Source organism: Xyrauchen texanus, chromosome 39 (assembly GCF_025860055.1).
Source record: "Xyrauchen texanus isolate HMW12.3.18 chromosome 39, RBS_HiC_50CHRs, whole genome shotgun sequence".
In the NCBI taxonomy this organism is placed as follows: Eukaryota; Metazoa; Chordata; class Actinopteri; order Cypriniformes; family Catostomidae; genus Xyrauchen; species Xyrauchen texanus.
Window position 1 is genome coordinate 28642917 of NC_068314.1, and position 24235 is coordinate 28667151.

The 24235-nt window shown below is 40.6% G+C and overlaps 1 protein-coding gene across 3 annotated transcripts in view; it reads left to right on the forward strand.

Moving 5' to 3' along the window:
* The window catches only part of LOC127632720 (myoD family inhibitor-like), a 50923-nt gene that overhangs the window by 3614 nt on the left and 23074 nt on the right, over positions 1 to 24235 (forward strand). The window contains exon 3 of one of the 3 annotated variants that reach the window (XM_052111454.1): positions 17251 to 17385. The exons of 1 other annotated variant lie outside the window; for it this stretch is intronic. In XM_052111454.1, coding sequence (XP_051967414.1) covers positions 17251 to 17385 — 135 coding nt within the window. The remainder of the gene's footprint in view (positions 1 to 17250; positions 17386 to 24235) is intronic. One more of the 3 variants, XM_052111455.1, reaches the window with a different exon arrangement.

Genomic DNA, 24235 nt, shown 5'->3' on the forward strand with positions numbered 1-24235 from the left:
ATACAGTGCAAGTGAATGGTGGCCAGGCCTTTGAAGCTCCAATAAGAAGATCATGTCTGCATTAACAATATCCATCAAACTCCTGTGGTTAAATGTTTTCTGAAGTGATCCAGTTGGTTTTATGTGAGAACAGACCAAAATGTAACTCCTTTTTCACTGTACATCTTGACAGCAGTCTCCTTGGCGATCATGATTTCAAGCTCGATTACACTTCCTATACCGCCATCTAGCCTTTTGCACATGCGTCAAGCACTAGGAAATGAAATCAAGCTTGAAATCATGATTGGAGACTGCAGTGGCAAGATGTACAGTGAAAAAAGAATTATATTTTGGTTTGTTCTTACCCAAAACCAACTGGATCTCTTCAAAATACATGGATTAATCCACTGGAGTCTTATGGAATACCTTTATGCTGACTGTTCTTTATATCTGTACCATTTTTTGCATTGTATGGACCTTCATAGCTGAGATATTCTTCTAAAAATCTTAGTTTGTCTTCTGCTGAAGAAAGAAATTCAAACATTCATTTTTAGGTGAACTATCCCTTTAATATTGTAATGTAGTCACATTTAATAATAATTCGAGTTTATTAGAATTAGAGTAACATTTAATTTACTCTAGATGTTACCATATGAAGCCCATTTTTAGGTTATCTGACAAAAAAGTGTACACTTTATGTTTATGTGGTAGCATCTAAATTAACAGTTTTTTTTTTTATTAAATTCAAAATATTACTGAATTGAAAGAACCTTGAATATATTAGGTTACACCAACAAAACAAATTTTAAGGGTTAGATCAGGTAGAAATAGCTCCTTCTGGTAACAAATTAAAGTTACTTATTTTCACACTGTATATTTGGAATCATGCATAAGTGGGGTCCAGTGAGATTTTGTTGCACATGCTGTGGGGGGCTACATTAAGAACAGAACTGACGCTCTCACAGATAGCTTGGGGGGAGTCAGTTGGGCATTTCGAGGGTCCGTCTATCTGGGCATCCAGAGGGGGAATGGGCCACTTGGAAATACCATTCAGATTTGCCTTACTCTCCTACTTGTGAGGGTCAAAGTGCCAGGTTAGTCATGGTGCTTAGTACAAAGGGCACTGCAGAATATGCATGTGTAGCCTGTTTGTATGTTTGTGTGTCAGTTTTTGGTCTGGGGGCTTGTGAGTGTGTGGAAAAACAAGGGACTTTGAGCACACCACCTCTGCAAACTACCGCAGTCCTCTTCACAGGAATCAGATCCGCAGGCAGAGGCCTCATGTGGGAGAGGGCAACTTACTGTGGGAGAGGGCAAGTCCTGGCTCAGTCCTAGATTTGCACAATGCTGCAAACACCAGCAAGCGTGTTGATTCCTATGTAATTGCTGCAACCAATGCACCATGGTGAGCCAGCCACAGTCAAAATTAGGCCACCAGGCATATGTGCGATCCGCCCAATAACCGCTAATTACATTTAGCTCTGAATTGTTCCTAAATATTTGAGGTTTTGCCTCAACATGAAGAACACTTATTTAGACTGTGAGGAATTCTCCCCTCGTTGCATTTAGACTTTTAGCTTGAGTTGGCATCCTGATATTTGCATTTGAGATGCAACATTTACAATTAAACATTTACATTTTAAATTATTGTATTTTTTCTTGTTGTAGTCTGTCCTGCTTAATTTTATTATGATTAGTTTACCCCAACAGGAATCTGATCTCAGATCTGGACTCAGGGTCTAAAGTGATTTATGAAAGCACAAGCTTGTATGAGGCCGCTTGATTGCGAATATGGCACCCATCCGAGGCTAAACACTGCCTGCATTGACTAGCCTCTTCAGTTTTTTGCCATAGTTCTGTGTTCTGGCCTGACTCACTGTGGGAGATGAACCGGCATCCACACTAACTCCCTCACTCCAGTTCTGCTCTCCATAAAGTGCATGAATAACACAGAAACAGAAGTGTTTTTCTTGAGTTCAGCAAGATTTAAGGTTAAGGCTTTTTTGTGTGTTATTTGAAACTTTGACACAAATACAGACGAACTGCCAATATCTCTGGTTATACTTATTGGTTTATGATTTGAGAGTGATGACAGAGTACTCTATTTTTGTTTTTTAAGATTTTTGAATGTGTCCACAGATCATCATGATTTAAACACAACATAGGTATTAAAGGAATATTTTGAGTTCAGTACAAGTTAAGATTAATCGACTGCATTTTTTGATTACCAAATGTTGATGTTTATTACAAAAAATAAATAAATTGACTTGTTCATCCTTCCGTCTGTAACGGTCACCTTGTTTCCAAGGACTCTTATTTTGAAGTAGTATTCATCCACTTTTTTCTGTTTCCCCCGGACTATGTTTCCCAGAATGCTCTGCCCTCATCACTGCCATCTGTTCCTCATCACAGCCACCTGTTCTCCATTCCCTCATCAGCACCTTTTGTATATATATACCCTCTAGTACGGTTCCATTCTGGTCAGTTCTTGTTCATTGTTGGATGCTACATGTGTTTATGTTAACTTCAAAGGCTGTCTGTTTTGTAACCCAAGTCATCATCTTCTGTGTATCCTTGCCTTCGTGTAATTTTGAATTAAAGGATTGCTGCACGTGGATCCTACACTCTCCCCTCCTCTATACAACACGTGACAGAAGAATTGACCAACTAAATGGATCTACCACCTGCAGTTAGGATTCTCCTTCTCTCGCAAGGGGACCCTCCAGTTGAGGATCATGTCCGTGTGTTTCTCCAATTGGCGAATTCAGTGCACTTTTCAGACCACTCCCTGGTGATTTACAGAGCAGGTCTGAATGGTGCACTGAAGGAACTGATGCCTCCGGCAGATCCTCACTTGATGCTGGCTGACTACGTTGAGGTGGCTCTGGAACTCTGTGGCTCACCCTTCACTGTGGGAAAGGAGAATGAGGACATCTGCTCCAAGCCTTCCATGGCCCCTGTCTCCATGGTAACTCCTCTCCATACATTCCTCCTAAATAAATTTTCGGGGGGCTCACCGTCTCCAAGCTCCAGTGGTCGATCCCCTGTCTCAGTCAGCAGTAGCGACTATGGAGGTGACATTGCTCCTGTACACTGCTATTAATGGCGGAAAACCCAAGCCGCAAACAGCGCCCATGCCTGCCACGGTTAACGAGCCACAGCGAGCCAAGGTCTGTAACCTCGACCATCCCCGTAACAACGCTCCCATGGCTCTGCCTCTCGAGCCTCCTGCGGCTCCGCCTTCCATGGCTCCGCCCCTCGAGCCTCCCGTGGATCCTCCTTCCTTTGCTCCGCCTGCCTCCGTCGAGCCTTCCACTGCTCCGCCTCCCTTCATCGAGTCTTCCACGGCTCTGCCCTCTGAATCCCCCACGACTTCATACATTATAAATGTATGATCACCATTCACTTTCATTGTAAGTACCAACAGAGCTGAGATATTCTTCTAAAAATAATTGTTTGTGTTCTGCTGAAGAAACAAAGTCATGCACATCTGGGATGGCATAAGCGTGAGTAAATGATGAGAGAATTTTCATCTTGGTCCTTGGGTGGACTATCCCTTTAATTTATGTGTGACAACATCCCTCTCTTTCTTGTTTCTGATCTTCCTTTTGTTCATGGCCATTATTTACAATAGCGTCATCTTTAATTTTTTTATGACCATGACAATGAGGCTGTGAGGGATGAACTTGGTCTATTCAATGGGTTTTTCTTATTTAAAGTGTTTCGGATTTTTACCCTGCGAAACATTGAAGAAACATCTTTCCAGAAAATTTCAGTTAACAAAGATAAAATGGATAGATTTTACCTTGGTAAATTTCCATTCTGACACAGTCCAATAAAACTCTCTAATGTACGTTTCATGGCCAAGTGACCGCAGTAACTGATGGTCTACTCATGACATATCTTCAGATACACCTAAGCACTCCTGTTCAAATGACTTGATTTTCTCACTTTTGCAAATGTTCAGCTAGTCTTTCAAGGTATATATTTTGGCTTCTGCTGACATGTTAGGGGCTGATATCACTCATTTGTCTTTGTGTGGGAAATATTTAGGAGGTTTCATCATGTTGGGACATTGTTGGTCTGTCTTTGATGCTTGGCCTGGTGATTTTAGGTTGCTGTCGAGATTCACGTGGTGGGAATCCCTACAGCTTTCACTACAATCATAGATCTTGACAGTAAAATGGCAAAGTAGCAAGGGTTGCTTGAGAGCATTTGCTTTTCTTTAGCTTTCTAGGTTTTGCACATTTTGATTGAGAGCGTTCAAATAAAAGAACAAGAGTGAGAGTGCAAATCAATGCTGACCTATGAGGCAGCTGTTGGCTACTCACCAGTGGGTTTGAAACTTCCTGTTGCTTCTTTGGAGCCAACAAAGGTGCGTGACTGCGCAAAAGTGAATGTGTTTATGTTAAAGAGAACCAGGAGCCGTAACGCGTCATGCGTGAAGATGCCAAACCCTCAAACAGAGATCCAGACCCCCCACCCTCTCCACAAAAAGCTCTCTGTTCTATCTTCTCACAGAAACTTTCAAACGCAAGATATAGTGCTGTTAAATCCTCCCTAAATCCTGTTAAATAGCAGACATTTTCTTTTTTTAATGGGCTTACATTTTTTCCCCCTCCTCTATTATTCTTGCTAAATAATCTGTGAATTTGGGTAAATTCCAACTTTGAAGCTTTTCCCCCTAAGCGTGTGTATTTACTCTTGGTAGTTTACAAGCCCTGACTAGACTATATTGTTTCAGAGCCAAGCTTGGTGAAGACATTACCATAGTTATCAGCATGTCTCTTCAGAGGATCAGCCACATATGCTTAATTATTTTCTTTTTGCTCCCCTAATTACATCCCAAAGGGGTCAGTATGAAAAAAACAATTGTGTCAAAGTCATGATGAGCTCTCAAAAGTGTAACAGGGGAGGGCGAATGTGGGCTTTAAATGAGGCAGTCTAATCCATCTGAGATGCTCCTTTAAGTGGCACCACCTGTTTCCTGTCTCATTACAGTGCATTCAGAAAAGTACAGATGAATTTGAATAAATATGCAACAGTCATTGAGTTTTTTTCTCTGGGAGTGAAACACCATATTGTAGAGGGCACGGTTAAAATAAAACATATTGATGGAATACGACATGAATTGTACACATTTATGGATAGTTGAAAAGAAATAAGAAAAGAATGCAGAGAGATATATACAAGTCTACTGATGGTCACACAGACTAACAAATTCTGACACTTACAAATAGTTCTTACAAAACTAACCTTACATAACCTGCTGTATAGCAGCTTGTTGAATCCCGAGAGACCAGCATGTGGTGTGTTGCATTTCACATGTTGCTTAAAAGATTATAGAGAGATAAATCTCAATCATTATGTAGACATGATACAACTCATGTGGAATCTGTCCTTGGCGACAGTTGTTTTGGCCCTGTATTTTTGCAGTAAACACCTTTTTTGTGCTTCAAGTGATCTCAAAGTGCACCAGTTGCAACCGTGAATTTGAGGAACTCTGCCTGCAGTGTATTTGATTATGTATCCCTCCAATTCCCTCTCTGTGCCCTGTGGCCAGCACATTGTTCCAAATGCCTGCAAAGCTTCAGCAGGCCCTGATAATATTAGCCTACAGCTACATAAAATCATCTTATTTTTTCCCCCTTTCATTTCATCAGTTCTTCAGTCTTTTACCTCTCCCGCCTGTTTTTCCCATCCTCTCGCTGTGTTGGCATGATATGGCCCTCAGTGGATTGTAAAGAGTGATGGTTTTAATTAGTCAGTGTAATAACTAGTAATTAACTCCCAGCACAAGTGGCCATTGCACTGCTCCTCTAGGTCTGCCTCTGAGATTGCCTGACATTTATTTTTCACGTTTCACCAATGTATTTTTCTCCAGGCACATTTTAAATGGTAAAGATGCCATTTTTACACTTTTTGAAAAAAATTATCTCTATATTAAAAGTTATGTTATTTCATTGGTGCACAAGAAATAACTTTTTTAAATGCTGCAATTTCTTGTAGTCCATTAAAAGCATAATTTACAGTTATGGATGTAAAGGGAGGTTTCACTGAGAGTCTCACTCAAAGGAGAAGTTCTGTATCTCAGAGTTGGAGAAAGTTCTAATTCAAGCATGTCTCTCCTGCCAGAGTCTTCATTTCAGCTATTCCACCGAGACGGGGGTGTAAAATATCTCTTAAGTTTCTTGTCAGTCTCTTTCTCTCTTTTTCTCTTTTGACTCTTTCTCTGGATAGCAACTTCTAAAAGAGCATTAGTCGGGGTTAACATTAGTCAGAGCAACTCTGCCACAAAATATAGAAAAGCAGGAGCCTGAGGGTTCAGATAATTTCAGAGTGTCCCTGTAAAGCCACAAGGCTGCTCTGCCTGTAATACTAGACCTCATACCTGACTGCTTGAAGATTATAAAAATGTCTCACTGTGTGCTCCCAGACCTCAAAAGTAAATAAAGCAACACCATAGAAAGGAGTGGAAGAGATTGAACAAGAGACACAGAGGGAGATGGTTACACAGTTAGGGTGACTCAAAATCTGCTGTTTGAGTGTTTTTGCCAATTAACAGGCAGATGTTGCTGTATAAACACCCGCAAAATTGCATTGTTCAATCTTTAAAGGGATTGTTCACCACAAATGAAAATTCAGTCATTGTTTACTCACACCTGTGTTGTTGTAACCCCATATGACTTTCTTTCTTTTTCTTAACACAAAGGGAGGTAATGTGAAAATATGCGGTGCTCAGTGATGTTATGTAATGACAGTTTATGGTGACCACCTCTTCAAAATTTAAAAGGATGCAAAAGTATAATTCAGAAGTCTTATAAATCATTCCATGAGATTGTTATGAAAGCTTATGATAAGGTTTGGTGAGAAACAATATGAAATCGAATGTCTTATTTAGTGAAAATATTGACCAACTGACTCGAGAGCAACAATACACGCAGCCCCCTCGCGACATGGGGCGTTCAAGTGAAAACTCTTTTATTTAAAAACAGTTCTGCCACAGCGATTGTTACAACAGAACACAACACTGCTGCATATAAACAAGAGAACAGAGCAGTTTGAAGTTTAAGAATTGATGCATTTCTATGCCTAGCCTAATTTATTTTAAACGGAGTACTCGAAAATGAAACAGAAACATGGTGGAGGCTACAGGCAGGCACAGTCACACCGTGTCCTAATCTGACGGCAAACGACACACACGATAAAATGTGTGTTTTCTATGTTACAATTTTTGTACTAGCCAGCCATGATTAGCAACGGTGCATTCTGACGATCGCTTGGTTTCTATTTGTGGCGTCGCACTAGGTAAACCTGTGAATTGGCACTGGTCCAAAAACATTTTCATAACAGTGTAATGAAGCCTGCATCTCATGAGCCAGTTAAAAACTATTTGATTTTGGCCGATAATGTTACTACTACTGAATGTTTTTGCTGAGGTCTCACTTTTCAGGCAGAGGTCTGTCACAAATTCTCACCGGTTAAGAATGGAGAAGAGTTGACAAACATTCCTGCTTCCTCTATCTCTCTGTTTGATTGAGCACTCCGGTCAAACAAATAAGACTGGGCATAGAAATGCATGTATTTTCAGCTACAAACTCTTCAGACATGTTTAGTAAGTTCTCTTCACTGGTTTGTATGCAGCTATGTTGTGTTCTGTTGTTACTATCGCTGTGATGGACCTGTTTTTAGATAAACAACACATTTCACTTGAAAGCCCCTTTTTGCCAGCAGGGCTGCATGATCTTATGCTCTTGTGCAGTCTCATAAATGCTCACAGGAAATCAACGGTCAGTCAACAGTTTCACTAAATAACACATACAAGTTTAGTTTGTTTCTCACCAAACCTTATCATATACTTTCATTACAATTATAAGTGTCATGGAATACATAATTAGACTTCTGAACTATACTTTTGTATCCTTTTAAATTTTGAAGAGGTGGTCACCATAAACTGCCATTGCATGACATCACTGAGCACAAAATTTTTTACAGTTTCCCCCTCTGTGTTAAGAAATGACAGAGAGTAATATGGGGTTATAACAACACAGGGGTGAGTAAACAATGACTGAATTTTAATTTTTGGGTAAACTAACCCTTTATTGTTTGTACCAGTAAGCTAAAATATGCTAATGTAATTGTTACAAGCAATCAACCACATGACCTATACCACTAATTCCTGATGTTGTGGGAAAAGTACTATAAAATTTAGGTGGGCCTTTCCCCACTTAACACCAACATAATATGTAACATAATGCCTTTAATGCCAGAAAGTCTTTATGACCATTGCTCACATACTATATTTGTATTCCTATGTTCTTTACTGGGAAATGTATGTGCCCTGTTCACAAGTCAAGTAAAATTTCCACCATTTTTTTTTTGCCTCCAGCATCCACACACGTTTATTATACAGTTAATGTACACACCATACATCACAATTTGCTTGTATTGCCTTTAGTTTATTAGTTATATTATTTAGTTGATGTACTTGGCCAGCTGTACAACAACTCTAAAGAACTAGAATGTTAACCCAGAGATGTAATTCTGAAAGGATTTGCAAACGTAGCATAATTGCTGAGATAATTAAATGCAGGTTCTTGAAATTCCTTATTACTTTAGCCAAATAATATGGACGGCTGAGCTTAAACTATGATGCTGGTGCAGTAAATCTCCCTTGCCTGCTGTACGAATTTGATTGTGATGAGGAATTGAAGCTCTGCCTTTAATAACTGCTGGGTTCCAGTTGCTAATGCTCAGTGATCCACTGCAATGGGAGAACAGAAGGAGCTGATGCATGCTTCAGTGCCACAGCAGTATAAAGACCAGTGGCGTGTAGTGCATAAACTGGGTACTCTGTCAATCCTTCACAACCACCACCCCATCCACCCCCCACCACCACGCGCACACACTATTACACCCTGTAATATTACCCCACAGTCCCAGATGCGCCGCAATGGCTTGAGGCTGTCTACACCTCGACACATTAAAGCGAACGTTCTAAACCGTTTATATTGTGCGTTTCCCAAAAGCATTGTTCGCCAACTATGGTCGCAAGTTTCAACATTACTAACATAGTTCAACGGTTTGGCATTTCCTGAAACCTTAGTTCCAATGAACATTCTCAAACATCGTCGCAAAGTTGTGTAGTTGGAACTACAGCTCTCCACCTGTGGTTAGAAGCAAGGTTTCTTGTTAGTTTTTATTGTCAACTTCATTGATTTCACCACAGCTGGAGTGTGTTCTATTCAGAGTTATCACCCCTATGCCCTATTCCTTTCAAATACTTTACCATCCACTTTTAGAGCTTTGTAAGTCTTGAAGTTTTGGTGCTCAAAGTTGTTATTATTGGAAATTCAGTTTGAAACGATCTCCTAGTGTGACTGTCACATTTGTTTTCCCTTCAAAGTGCCCTCAAAAGGCATTATTTATGACGTTTGTAACACAGGATTGACTTAATTTTCGCATAGAAAAGGTGTTATTTTATTATTTACAAGCGAATATCTTTGTTACAACATTTTCCAAAGAGAAATTTCACATATGGCTATATATGTAAAACAAAGGTATACCTCTTGTTTGCAGTAGTCTTTCAATTAATGTTTGCAGGGGAAAAAAATATAGGCCGAGGTAGGAAATCTCACAAAATGTTTATTAACACAAGTTAAGTCAGTCAGAAGAAATAATGGTCTGCACTTATATAGCTTTTTTACCAAAGCACTTTACACACATTCATAGACCAATGGCGGTAGAGATGCCATGCAAGGCACTAACTTGCCATTGGGAGCAACTTAGGGTTCAGTGTCTTGCCCAAGGACACTTTGGCATGTGGAGTTATGTGGGCCGGGAATCGAACCACCAACACCAACTTAGCGGCCGACCTGCTCTACCACCTGAGCCACAGCTGCCCCATTATCTAAATAATAGAAAATACAGTAACCAAACTGTATTTAAAAATGAAAGAAGTACCAAATATTTTCTGAATTAAATGTTCTCGGTCTTCTGCTCCTGCATGACGCATTCTGTCTTGATGTGAGTTCAGTAGATCACCACTATCGGTATCATCATCATCAATAGCAATAGCAATAGCATAACCCTCTCTTCCTCCTCTGGAAGTTGAAAAAAAATTCTGTGACTGCAATGTTGTGACTGGATTCTTTTAGGAGCTTTGGGGAAAGTCAGCATGGTGTTCATAAGCTGTAACAGCAAAGGTGTTACTGCTTTCACAGCCTTGTTGACCTAAGACTTGCTGAGCCACAGGCCATCACCAACCATCCCCATAAAACTTCCCACAGCAGAATAATGCAGTGCAGCTAAAAACTGCACTGCTGGACTTAAGGCATAATTTATTCTTGTGGCCCTCTGAAGGTGTGGTTTCACAACCTACTGCAATTCAAAGGTCTTGGTCCTTGGAATCCAGAATTTTCTTATGAAGTCATCATCAGATAAAGGGTCAAGTGGGGAGAAATTTGTCCTTATGTAGGCATTTATATTCACTACCTGACTTCTGTGTCACCATCTGTGCTCAATCTGTAGGATTCTTTGTAAAGCTGCCATTGTTGAGCATTTGATACACACATAGATACTGTATTTGTTAGGAGAGTCATTAATACACCTGATACTGATGCACCTGAGGAATGGATAGAAACACCTAAGTGGTTAAATCATCTAAATTAACTTGTCAAATGTGAGTGTTTCATCAATGATTTGTGACCGTAATAGGGCACAGCTTAATTTAATCATCAAATTATAGTTTTCATCTGTTAATGGGTTTTTGGTTTTAAAATAGGCTGTTTTAATGCTGTTGTTTTCCATAGTTTTCATGCTGTGACTTGAAAAAAAATGAGAAGTAATCCTCTTGAGAATTGTGTTAGGATTTAAATAAAGGATGTGTTTTGTGTCATGTTTGGCTTATATTATCATGGCTTATATTACAGGTGAAACTCGAAAAATTTGAATATCGTGCAAAAGTTCATTAATTTCAGTAATTCAACTTAAAAGGTGAAACTAATATATTATATAGACTCATTACAAGCAAAGTAAGATATTTCAAGCCTTTATTTGATATAATTTTGATGATTATGGCTTACAGCTTATGAAAACCCCAAATTCAGAATCTCAGAAAATTAGAATGAACTTTTGCACGATATTCTAATTTTTCGAGTTTCACCTGTATATTATCTTGTGTATTGAGAAAATCTTTACATAGCCAGCTTCAGTTACTTGACTGTTGACTGTTGCAGTGTATGAGATGGTGGATCATCACCACTGCTAAACAATAAAGGTATGTATTTCATTCCATACATAGGATTCTTAATCACACTTACAGTAAATAATTTATTAATGGTATTAGTCTGTTAGTTGATAATGAAGTAATGACATTTCATGACTTGATTCACATAATAATTGCTTACATTTGATCTGGCATTCCAATGCTACTGTGATGCACCAAGTCATAAGTATTACCTATTATGTGCTCATTTCTACATGTTAAACTACTGGATAAATTCCCATGTAAAAAAATGACTAATTAATATGTTTGGTCATCAAATGGGATATTATATCAGATTGTGAATGGTTTTAGTTTCTCGGTCACTGTTTTGGACTCAAGATGGCGCAGAGTATGGCTGCTGCATTGCAAACTCTGACACAACATTGCAGTTTATGTTTTGTTTACACGTTTTTGTTTTTGTCTTGGATGTTGTCTGCCTTATTGTATTCGACAGACAAATGCTTTTGGACAATTACACACCAAAAAGCGGACTTCAAATTCCTCAATGCCAACCCGAGCCCTTTGTATGTGCAGCCCGGCTGCGGAAGTTCAGAAGGAAAAGGAAAAAAGCCGGCGTTCTCATCAGAGAAAGACGTTGTGCAAGTCGAACCCCCCGCTACCCAGTATTCTACTTGCAAACGTTCAATCTCTGGACAACAAGCTCTGCGAGCTGAGAGCGCAGATCTCTTTCCAATGAGAGACGAGCGACTGCTGCATTATCTGCCTAACAGAAACTTGGATGTCTGTGGAGACTCCAGACTCCGTGCACCAAGCAGACAGAGAGCGAAAGACCTCTCAGGTAAAAGCAGAGCTGGTGGCAAATGACATTTTATCAAGTCTTTCTGCTCTCCTGATCTGGAATTTCTCATGCTTCTGTGTCGACCATTCTGGCTACCTAGGGAATTCACAGCGGTCATTATCACATCTGTGTACATCCCCCACAAGCCGACACAGTCCGGGCACTCAAGGAACTGTATGGGAGTATAAGTGAGCAGGAAACCGCGCACCCTGAGGCCACGTTCATTGTGACCGGGGACTTTAACAAAGCCAATTTTATAACAATCGTACCAAAATACCAGCAGCATATCAGTTTCAAAACACGAGGGGACCGGGTTTTGGACCATTGCTATTCTCCTTTCCAGGATGTCTACAAATCCCTCCCCCGCCCACCATTTTGCAAATCAGACCATTCTTCCCTTCTGCTTCTGCTCGCTTACAGGCAGAAACTGAAACGGGAAGCACCCACCCTCAGAACGATCCAGTGCTGGTCGGACCAATCTATGCTACAAGACTGCTTTGATGACGCGAACTGGGAGATGTTCCGGTCTGCCTCTGATGACGACATCAAGGTTTATGCTGATAGCGTAATGTGTTTCATCAGGAAGTGCGTAGATGACGTTGATCCGAACAAAAAAATACAGATCTACCTCAACCAGAAACCATGGGTTAACAGCGATGTTCACGCGGCACTTAATGCGTGGACCTCTGCTTTTAATTCCGGAAACGCAGAGGAGCATAAACAAGCGAGTCATGCCCAGAGCAGCCAAACGCTAGTACAGGCACAAAATTGAAGGACAGTTCAACACCACCGACTTTAGGAGTATGTGGCAGGGAATTAACATCATCACGGACTACAAAGGGACATTTTCAACCTGTCCCTCTCCTTGTCTGTAGTTCCCACATGCTTCAAAACGTCCACCATTGTGCCTGTACCAAAGCAATCAAAAATCACTTGTTTAAATGACTGGCATCCTGTTGCTCTGACTCCCATCATCAGCAAATGCTTTGAGAGGCTAATTAGAGATTACATTTGCTCTGTGCTGCCCACCTCACTGGACCCCTTGCAGTTTGCCTACCGCAACAACCGATCCACTGATGATGCCATTGCATCTACAATACACACTGCTCTCTCCCACCTGTAAAAAGGAACACGTTTGTAAGAATGCTGTTTGTAGACTACAGCTCAGCATTCAAAGCCATAGTGCCGTCCAAGCCTGATGTGAAGCTCTGGGCTTAAACAGACGAGCTGTGCAGCTGGATCCTGGACTTCCTTTTAGGCAGACGTCAGGTGGTTAGAATGGGCAGCAACATATCCTCAACACTGGAGCCCCGTAGAGCTGTGTTCTCAGCCCACTCCTGTATTCCCTGTACACACATGACTGTGTGGCAACACATAGCTCCAATGCCATCATTAAGTTTGCTGACACTACGACGGTGGTAAGTCTGATCACTGACAATGATGAAACAGCCTACAGAGAGGTGGTGCACACTCTGACAAACTGGTGTCAGGAGCACAACCTCTCCCTCAACGTCAGTAAGACCAAGGAGCTTGTAGTGGATTTCAGGAGGAAAGATAGAGAACACAGCCCCATCACCATTAATGGAGCACCGGTGGAGAGAGTCAGCAGCTTCAAGGTCCTCTTTGTCCACATCACTGAGGAACTCACATGGTCCGTCCACACTGAGGCCATTGTGAAGAAGGCTCACCAGCACCTCTTCTTCCTGAGACGGCTGAGGAAGTTTGGAATGAACCAACACATCCTCACACGGTTCTACGCCAGTACTGTAGAGAGCATCCTGACTGGGTGCATCACCTCCTAGTACGGCAATAGCACCGCCCACAACCGCAAAGCCCTGCAAAGGGTGGTGCGAACTGCCAGACAATTCATCAGAGGTGAGCTTCCCTCCCTCCAGGACATAAATACTAGGTGGTTTGTGAAAAAAGCTTGGAGGATCATCAGAGACTCCCGCCACACGAGTCATGGGCTGCTCTCACTGCTACCATCAGGCAGGCGGTATCGCAGCATCAGGACACGCACCAGCCTACTACATGACAGCTTCTTCCCCAAAGCAATCAGACTTTTGAACACTTGATCACTCACGATCAATATACATCAGCACTGCACTTTATTAATCTTATTATCTCACACTGGACTGTCATAATTATATTCTCTTCACAATACAACTACTGTATATATATTTTTTATCTACTTTTTTTTTTATTGTATGTGTTTTCTATATTGTGTGTATTGTTTACTGAACATTGTATATTATTATTATTATTGTGTTATGTGTACATTTGATATGTAAATTGTGTAAATTGTGTAAATATGTTTTAAAATCACTGTCATGACTGCTATGTTGCTCGCAACTGCACACACTTTCACCCACTGTTGCACTTGTGTATATGGACGTGTGAGTTTTAATTTGATTTGATTGATTGAAAGCAACTTGAAAATTGTATGCTTGTTGCCATGCAGCACCACACAGCTTCACCAGAGCCCCATTTGCCAGACACAGTCTGTATCTTTCACTTCATATATATTTAATTCTATATTTTTCATTGTGTCAAGAATAAAAGTGCAGTTCATATTGGTTATTGAAGGGTGTGCACATGTATGTCAGTTTTCAAGTATGGTAAAGTGAGGTAAGAGGGAAACACCACTATTGCAGCGAGATGTCGTGATGAAAACAAACACATGAGCAACAGAGAAAATGAATGTGAAAATTCAGCAAAATAACGGAGAGCAGAAAAAACTGAATTAGTCCGCAGATGCCATGGCACATGTTCGCTATTTACACCAACGTCGTGGGGAAATAACGTTGCTGTGGAGCCGCTTACTGAACCTCTTGCATACGATAGTAAAGATTGCCCCACTTACAAAGTGCATATAAACGTAAATGTCTTTTTCGTGTCTTTAGCAGTTTTTTCACAATAGATAATTTTCCTTCAGAGGTCACACATGTGTCCTAGCAGACTAACCACAGGTGTAAGTCATCACTGGATCTATGTAGGTTTTACAACAAGAAAAAGTCCTAATTTTGTTCCCTATTATTATATATTGCAAACACATTCATACAGGTACATTTTTAAAAGTGACTGAAGTCTCTAGTGCTGCGACAACTAATCGATAAAATTGGTTAATCAATAGTAATCGATAATTAAAATTTCAAATTTCATTAGCAATTTGTCAGATATGTGCACCATGCGTGGAGAAACTATCAGTGACGTCACTTTTAAAATGGTGAGAAATCAGTTTACATAATAAAACTAATTTGAGACCTGAAGTTGTCTAGCAAACAGGAGCACTTAATGTTAAACACTTTAAAGATCATAAGCATACAAGTTAATGTGGACGGGTTGCCACCTGTGGCAAATATCAAAGTTTAGCACAGTGATCCTTTCACTCTCTGTGTTGCAGTTTGCCTTAATTTGCTGCAGTGCATCCAGTATTGTCGTGTGTATCCATCACTTTAGCTAAACTGTGATATGTTAGTTATATTGCCATTACATATAACAAGGGCAAAACTGTAAACCTGTTTTGTACATAATGTAAAGCATACAATCATAGCACGTTTATGTTTTTTAATAAAACAATATTAATTAATAAATACAGGAAATTAAATTAAGCTTTTTTATCTGATTAATCAAATTTATCTGCTTAAATTGCAGTCCTAGAAGTATCCAAATATTGTTTGGGGCAACTGCACTCATGAAGTGCATGCTTTTCAGGCTCATGTGTTCTCAGCATTTTTCAGCTTGCTTAGAGTTTGATTTTTGTAACTTTTGCTGCTGTTGTTGTGACTTTTTCTGCTTTGTCAGCAGCTGCTTCCAGATGTGCACTTACCATTTCCAGCTCATTCATTACAACACAGACACACACAGGATATAAGGCCCTGGGGTCTGCACAGCACCACGGGATGCTTTCAGACCACAGCATGCAAAGGGGATATTTGTGCTGGTGGCATGAAGCGGTGTTGCAAACAAGCTTTTCTTTTATTTCTCAATGAGACTGAAAAGGAGAGAATGTTGTTGGTTATGTGAGCTAGGATCTCAGGCTCTTGACAATTTGTCTGTTGTTGGAGTTTCAGTTAAGTAAATGGAGTGGAAGCCCCTTATGAGTCATCTTGGTTACAAGCTGTGTTTGTCTGCTCAGAGGTGAAAGAGTCTTGCAGAGAAAATAAGTAAGGGCATGGATCCTGGTTTCTGGTTATAATGGTGTCATCAGCTAGATCGCTCACTAAAATGAGTCCTAAACAAAAGTTCCAGAGGAGCTTGTTAATCTAAACCTGTCAATAACAGCACAAGTATATGCAAACGGCTGCCTACCTCAATCACAATTCTTCCATCCTCACTCAATCCCTACTACAGATTATTTATATGAATTATTTTATTTTCAGTGATTATGTAATCCAGAGGGAGGTGATTCTTGAGCTCAAACCCTTCATCATGGATGGCAAACCAAATATGTGTTTGTCTCACTCAATGATTAAAATAAATATGAACTAGTGAATGTAATTTTGTGAAAAATCCATAGAAAAACACAAACTTACCAAAAAGATACCCAAAGCAACCAACACCATCACACAAAAATGGTAGAAAATACAACTGGAGTTACCAAAATCAAGTAAAGAAAAATTATTCAGAGAGGCAGAGTCACTTAAGCAAACAAACAGAGCAGTTGACTGATGTTCCACAGGGGATGCTGTATGTTTATCAGACAGCAAGTAAAGCCCATCTGGCTTCCATTTGGGTAGGTATGGGACAGATGCCAGTGTGGAGCAGAACTCCGTTGTTCTCAGCTCAGCTAAACAAGGTGCTGCTTCTCCCTTAGACCCAGTCGTAACCTGCTTTGATGTCAGGCTGCTTTGGCCTCCTCAGACAGCCCTGTATAATTACCAGGCCACATAATAAGACCACTTGGCTCCAGCGCTAACTTATAAAACACACACACACAGATATATGCTGCTGACCGCATTAATGCTCTTTCAGAGATTTGTGAGCACACCACTGCCACAAGTATGTAAACACAAACGTAGGTATTTGCATAAACTTGTGTGAATGCAGAGTGATGATTTAGAAATAGCTACATGAATGCACATCCAAACAGTGCTGTATTCCTTGACAGCTTTATTTTATTCCTGTTGAATCAAGACACTTTAAAAACCCATCAAGCATCAGACATGACAAAACCTTTTCTTCTTTTTTAAATTTCTTTGGCCAGAAGGAGATGAATCTGGTGAGCAGACAGTACCGAATTCAAACACACCACCAATGGAAAAGACGATGGAGAATGGCAACAACAACAACAGCCTGACCCAGCCGGACCTCACCAGCACTCCTGGCAAAAGCATAACATGTAAGCATGACAGCCAGAACAATAGAACTACTTTACCAAGCAGTGCTTCACAGTTTGTACTTGGTCTGCTTGTTCTGTTGTTAGGGAAACAAGGCAAATGAAAAAAGGTGATTACACAAGAAAGCAGATATGTTAAGACAGGTTTTTGTTAAAGTACTTGCGGCCGGTTGCAAGGAACCCCTTAAGTTAAGAAAATCCTTAATGATAATACAATTACAGTTGAAATCATAAGTTTACATATACCTTAGCCAAATACATTTTAACTCAGTTTTTTCACAATTCCTGACTTTTAACCATAGAAAACATTCCCTACTTTATTTTAAGAATGTGAAATTTCAGAATAATAGTAGAGAGAAATGATTTATTTCAGCTTTTATTTCTTTCATCACATTCCCAGTGGGTCAGTAGTTTACATATACTTTGTTAGTATTTGGTAGCATTGCCTTTAATTTGTTTACTTGGGTCAAAGTGTTTTGGGTAGCCTTCCACAAGCTTTTCACAATAAGTTGCTGGAATTTGGCCCATTCCTCCAGACAGAACTGGTGTAAATGAGTCAGGTTTGTAAGCCTCCTTGCTCGCACTCACTTTTTCAGTTCTGCCCACAAAGTTTCTATCGGATTGAGGTCAGGGCTTTGTGATGGCCACTCCGATACCATGACTTTGTTGTCCTTTAGCCATTTTGCCACAACTTTGGAGGTGTGCTTGGGGTCATTGTCCATTTGGAAGATCCATTTTTGAAGGAGCTTTAACTTCCTGGCTGATGTCTTGAGATGTTGTTTCAATATATCCACATAATTTTCCTTCCGCATGATGCCATCTAGTTTGATAAGTGCATCAGTCCCTCCTGCAGCAAAGCTCCCCCTCAACATGATACTGCCACCCCCATGCATCACGGTTGAAATGGTGTTCTTTGCCTTGCAAGCCTCACCATTTATCCTACAAACATAACGATGGTCATTATGGCCAAACAGTTTGATTTTTGTTTCATCAGACCAGAGGACATTTCTCCAAAAAGTAAGATTTTTTTTCCCCAATGTGTACTTGCAAACTTTAAGCTATTTTATGGTAGTTTTGGAGCAGTGGCTAAGCAGCCTTTCAGGTTATGTCTATATAGAACTCGTTTTACTGTGGATATAGATACTTGTCTACTTTCCTCCAGGTACACACTTTTTACTTTGCTTTTTACACACTTTGTCTACTTTTTCACAAGGTACATTGCTGTGGTTCTGGGATTGATTTGCACTTCTCGCACTAAACTACGTTCATCTCTAGGATACAGAATGCATCTCCTTGAGTGGCCTAGTGGCTGCATGGTCACATTGTGTTTATACTTGCGTACTATTGTTTGTACAGATGAACGTGTTACCTTCAGGCATTTGGAAATTGCTCCCAAGGATGAACCAGAATTTAGTTTGAGGTCTTGGCTGATTGCTTTTGATTTTCCCATGATGTCAAGCAAAGAGGCACTGAGTTCGAAGGAGGGCCTTAAAATACATCCTACAAAATTATACCTTCTATTCAGTACACCTCCTATCAGAAGCTAATTTGCAAATTGTCTAATGGAATGACATCATGTTCTGGAATTTCCCAAGCTGCTTAAAGGCACAGTTAACTTAGTGTATGTAAACTTCTGACCAACTGGAATTGTGATATAGTCAATTAAATGTGAAACAATCCATCTGTAAAAAATTGTTGGAAAAATGACTTATGTCATGCACAAAGTAGATGTCCTAAACGACTTGCCAATACTATAGTTTGCTAATATTAAATCTGTGAAGTGGTTAAGAAATGTGTGTTTTAATGACTTCAACCTAAGTGTATGTAAACTTCTGACTTCAACTGTATAACTAAGGGTGCTCTTTGCAGGGTTTGGGGTTTGTTGCAGCGGGGCCTTAGTGGTGGGTAGGTCTTGTTAAAAATATAGATACGGCGTTGCATTGACATGTTCTCTTTGCCAATGTGGGTATCGATATAGCTGCATCTGCATCAATATTATGCAGCACTTTGAAAGTTTATGTATGTACCCTGTAACGTCTACCTTGCGACACAAGACCACCACATTTAAATTGGATGATACTCTTGCAAAACTAAAATCTAAAATATATGTGCATTTAGTTTTTTTGGCTAAATACATTTACTAGGCATTTGGGAGTAAGACACGACTCACACAATATCTATAGTAAATATTGCAAAACTAAAGTTCTGCGGACACCACAAACATCCATCTACCAGTACATACTGAATGGAATGAAAAGCCCCTGATATGTGCTGCTTTTACTCTCAAACAGGGTATAAAATTAACGAAAAGGAGGGTTCTTTTTGAACAGTGTAATTTAGCTCCTCTTCCTGCTGACCTGTACGTGTTGGACCCAGTTCACACCTGTATTTAGAGCTGTCCACTTGTGATCGGATCTCCTGAGACAGATGCTAAAGCATGTCTAAATGGGGCAAGAGTAATATTTGACAAGAGATGTCCTTACTTGAACACAAAGATGCACACATGAAGGAACACATTTGATTATATTTAAAAGAACAGCGAAAAGAAAAGCGCAGGTGCGTATCACAGAACACGCATATGAATGGTTTTCTTTCTTCTGTTACTTGCCTGTAAAAAGTTGTTCTTTACATAACACTGCAACTGATCTCAGGCCATAAGTTGCTTTGAGTTCAAATAATTTTAAATCCAGCAGTCTGGATTTTACTGTACATGGATTTTGAATAGCATAGTATATACTGTATGACTTGGATAAAGGTGGCTGTAAAAATCAAAGTGGCTGGTAAAATTAGGTAAAAAAAATTAGTTCCCCTTCTGTCACTCACTCAACATTGTGTCGATATAGTGACACTAGTGGTGTCATTTTCTTATCTTTATGAACCTTATTTTATTTTAAAAGTTATGTTATACATTTTATTTTAAACAACTGTTATACTAAATTATGCTCCGAAGAAATTCTGTTAAAAATTTGCATGTATCATGATGCTTATCATATTGTGAAATTGGAGGTGATACCCAGCTCTAGTGGTGGTGGGATTGGATTGTGAAATGACAAGTCAAATTTGAAATCATCTGCATTTGAGGGCCTGACCTCAATATTTTAGGGCAAATGCACTACCTGCTAGGCCATTGTTTTATATGACAGTAACATTTTGTATCCACTTAATATAAGGTGTCTTTAACTACTTTACTATTTCATACAATGTCCTTATTATATACATACAAGTTGTTGCATTGTACTTCCACTTAATATACCTGCATTTAATACATCTGTAGTAACACTACAGAACCCTAACCCTAAACATAACCCTACTGCAACCCTTACCCTAAACTGTGACTCTACCCCTACTCCAAAACCTACCCATAGCATAACCTCAGTAGCAGCCAATCTGAATCTTGTGAGAACATATAGTAACACAATAAAGACATTGTATTGCATTTTAATTACGATGTGTATAGTACATTTAAAGACGCCTAATATAAAGTGGGACCATAATAGTTAGCAAAAGTCTGATTGTGGTTTTTTTTTTTTTTTTTTTTTTGCTGAGCTTCACATTGGCTTATTGTTCAGGAGGTGAGGGAGGGATTTGTGTAACAGTGCTGAGAAGTCTGCAGTTTTGCTGAGAGTGTTTAGTTGGAGACTAGGTGTGTCTGCAGTAGGCTATGACTAAGTCCTCAGACTAAGGGGAATGTTGTAGATGTGCTCTGTTACTGAGTCACACCAGCACCAGTCCTCTCTAGGGCAGCAAACCCACCCACAATCTGAAATAATTACAGACACAAAATTACACAGTTATCATGTACAGCCATGTGCATTAAATACATTACAATAGACAGGTCAAAACTGGCTGTTTTCAAACACAAGAAAAATAAATAATGATATGAGACATATTTTCATTTTGACAGAAAAATGGAGGATCTACTCAGACCTGTAAATTAAAGATGCTTAAGTGGTGTTTATACAGTACATATACATTTGAAGTCAGAAGTTTACATACACTTAGGTTGAATTCATTAAAACTCAACATATTTAATATTAGCAAACTATAGTTTGGCAAGTCGTTTAGGACATCTACTTTGTGCATGACATGAGTAATTTTTCAGACAAATTGTGTCACTTTTAATTGACTATATCACAATTCCAGTGGGTCAGAAGTTTATATACAGTACACTAAGTTAACTATGCCTTTTAAGCAGTTTGGAACATTCCCAAAAAATTATGTCAAGCCTTTAGACAATTAGCTAACCTTGACATTAGAGATGTAATGCTGCTGGATCCTTATGGCGCATTACAGCGGCTTTCTCCCCTCTCTGCACAGGTGCATGGCAGAGATCAAATGTACTAAGAATATATTCTAAAAGAGTATATTCTAAAAGAGCGGCACATATCAGAACGTCTTTTTAAAGATGCCTTTCCGGTTGTGTGTTATTCCTGGATGCGGTCGATATCTCTCGCCTTCAGATGGCCAAGATCGCTGTCTTTCGTGCCTGGGGGCTTCCCACGCCGAGACATCTTTCATGGATGCGTCCTGTCCTCATTGCGAGGACAGGACCATGGTATCGTTGCGGTCGCTGCTTGCATTAGTAAGAAGAGGCTCATCTCAGGGCGAGTTCGACCTCTTGTTCGGTGCCCGCGAAAGTGATGAGCTCTTGAGCTCAGCATCGGAGAGCGGGCTCATCAAGTCAGACGTGAAAGCCGTGGCTGCACCAAGCTGTGGCACAAACATGCTCAACCCCGGACGGTTTTGATGGACCGTGGGGACAAAACACTTCCTCCCCCCTTCTCAACCGATCTTCTTGTGAGTATCAGGAGTCAGGTAAGTGCTTCGATGTCTCTCGACACAGCCACAGGGCCCAAGCCCGCCACGAGGCCCCACCCGCCGGTATGTCCGACGAGATTGTCCCTTTGGTCCCCCTCGCCTGAAGCTTGGACGCGTGGATTGCGCTCTCCAACCCGTAGCAGGAACGAACAGGTAAATCCGGATCAGCCGGTCGGTATATTCCTTGCACTTAGCACCTTTTCACCTCCTTACTAGCCATACTAGCGTCAGGGGAGGTTACGTGCTGGCTATGCGGCACACAGCAGTTTGCCCATCTCGCACCGCCAATCCATGTAACGCAGTTCAGCTAGTTGTGGCGTTTTTGTAGGGGACCTCTAGTGTCACTACATAAACACAACATTGAATGAGTGACAGACAGAGAACATCCTTGGTTAATTCTGTAACCTCCGTTCCCTGATGGAGGGAACGAGACATTGTGTCCCTCCTGCCAAATGCTGAACTACCCACTGAAATGTCCAGGACCTTATTTTCGGGTCCTCGGCACAAATCCTGAATGAGCAGTATGCACGCCCCTCCTTTATACTTGTATGTTTGGGTATGACCATTTCCCACTGGCCTTTTCTAAAAGATCACAAGGTGTCTCGGGCTCCCAAGAGTGACCCCTTGTGTCACTACATTGACACAACGTCTCATTACCTCCATCAGGGAACGGAGGTTACGGAAGTAACCAGGATGTTACCAGTATTATCACAGTATTGTTAAAATGTGCTGAAAATTTACAGAAAGTACTGATACACACACTAAAATCATTTAAACAGGTTTTATATTTGAAAATCAACAAACAACAAATAAAATTATTTAACAAGGGAATAGCAAACACAGTATAATAATAATTATTATTATAACACTGCCTTCTCCCCTTACGAGCGGACCCCCGTGTCTCCCTTAGGCAGTTACAGCTGCCCCGGTCGCCGTGCTGTAGCAACTCCCCCCTTTCGAGGCTGGATCTACCACCGCACCATACTTTCCACACGAGCCCTAAGACGGCCGTGTGACGTGTCTACCACTTTTCCTCCCCAAGAAAAAGAGCAGGTGTGGTCCCCGCAGGGTCTGGGTAAGACCCCTTCCCTATATGCGTGTAAGGGTCAGCTGTCGTGATTGCTCTATGCAAGAAACATAGAGAGAAAAGAGGCCCAGCCAGGCTGGCCCGTTCCCATGTTGGCAAACATCACCTTGTTCCCCTCCCAGGGTAACTAGAAGGATTTCGATGTTCTTATGGGGCATTGGGGAAGGGTACGTGCAGCCAGGTACAGACGATCGCGGGCACTGGATGAAATCCCTGCCCACCTCTGTATCGGCGGTTCACGTACACGGTTCAGCGCATGGCAAGATTGGAATGGGTCCCCTAGTGTCGCTTCTCCGACACAACGTGGAGAGAGCGACAGAAGGGAACGCTTGGTTACGTATCTAACCTCCGTTCCCGAGGGAGGGAACGACACGTTGTGTCTTTCCTCCGCCATGTCGCTGAACCGAGCCACTGTTGTGGCCGGACCATTTCGGCTCCTCAGAAAAATCCTGAATGAACTCCCTTATTTGCCCCGCTTAAATACCCGTATGTCCGGGGCCGGGGTATGCAAATACTGACTGCCAACTCCCATTGGCCCTTTTCAATAGATCAGAGGTGAATATCGGCGCTCAAGAGAGACCCCTAGTGTCGCTTCTCCGACACAACGTGTCGTTCCCTCCCTCGGGGAACGGAGGTTACATACGTAACCAAACGTTTCTAGTTCAAAACAATAGTGTTGATTACCACAAAAAAAACCTCTCTTTTCTTAAAAAAAAAAAAGACAAAACAAAAAATGGATTACAGTGAGGAAGTGAGTGGCGCCAATCTGTAAACAAATACTCACCTTTTCAAAATGATAGCCAAAAAAATTTAAATAAATCCTTAAACAATATGTATGTCAACATAATTTTAGTGTAATCACATTATTTACTAAACTTTTAGTTATATCCAAATTTACAACTTTGTTGTAAATGTTGCCATGATGACGTAACACCGCAAACGCTTAAA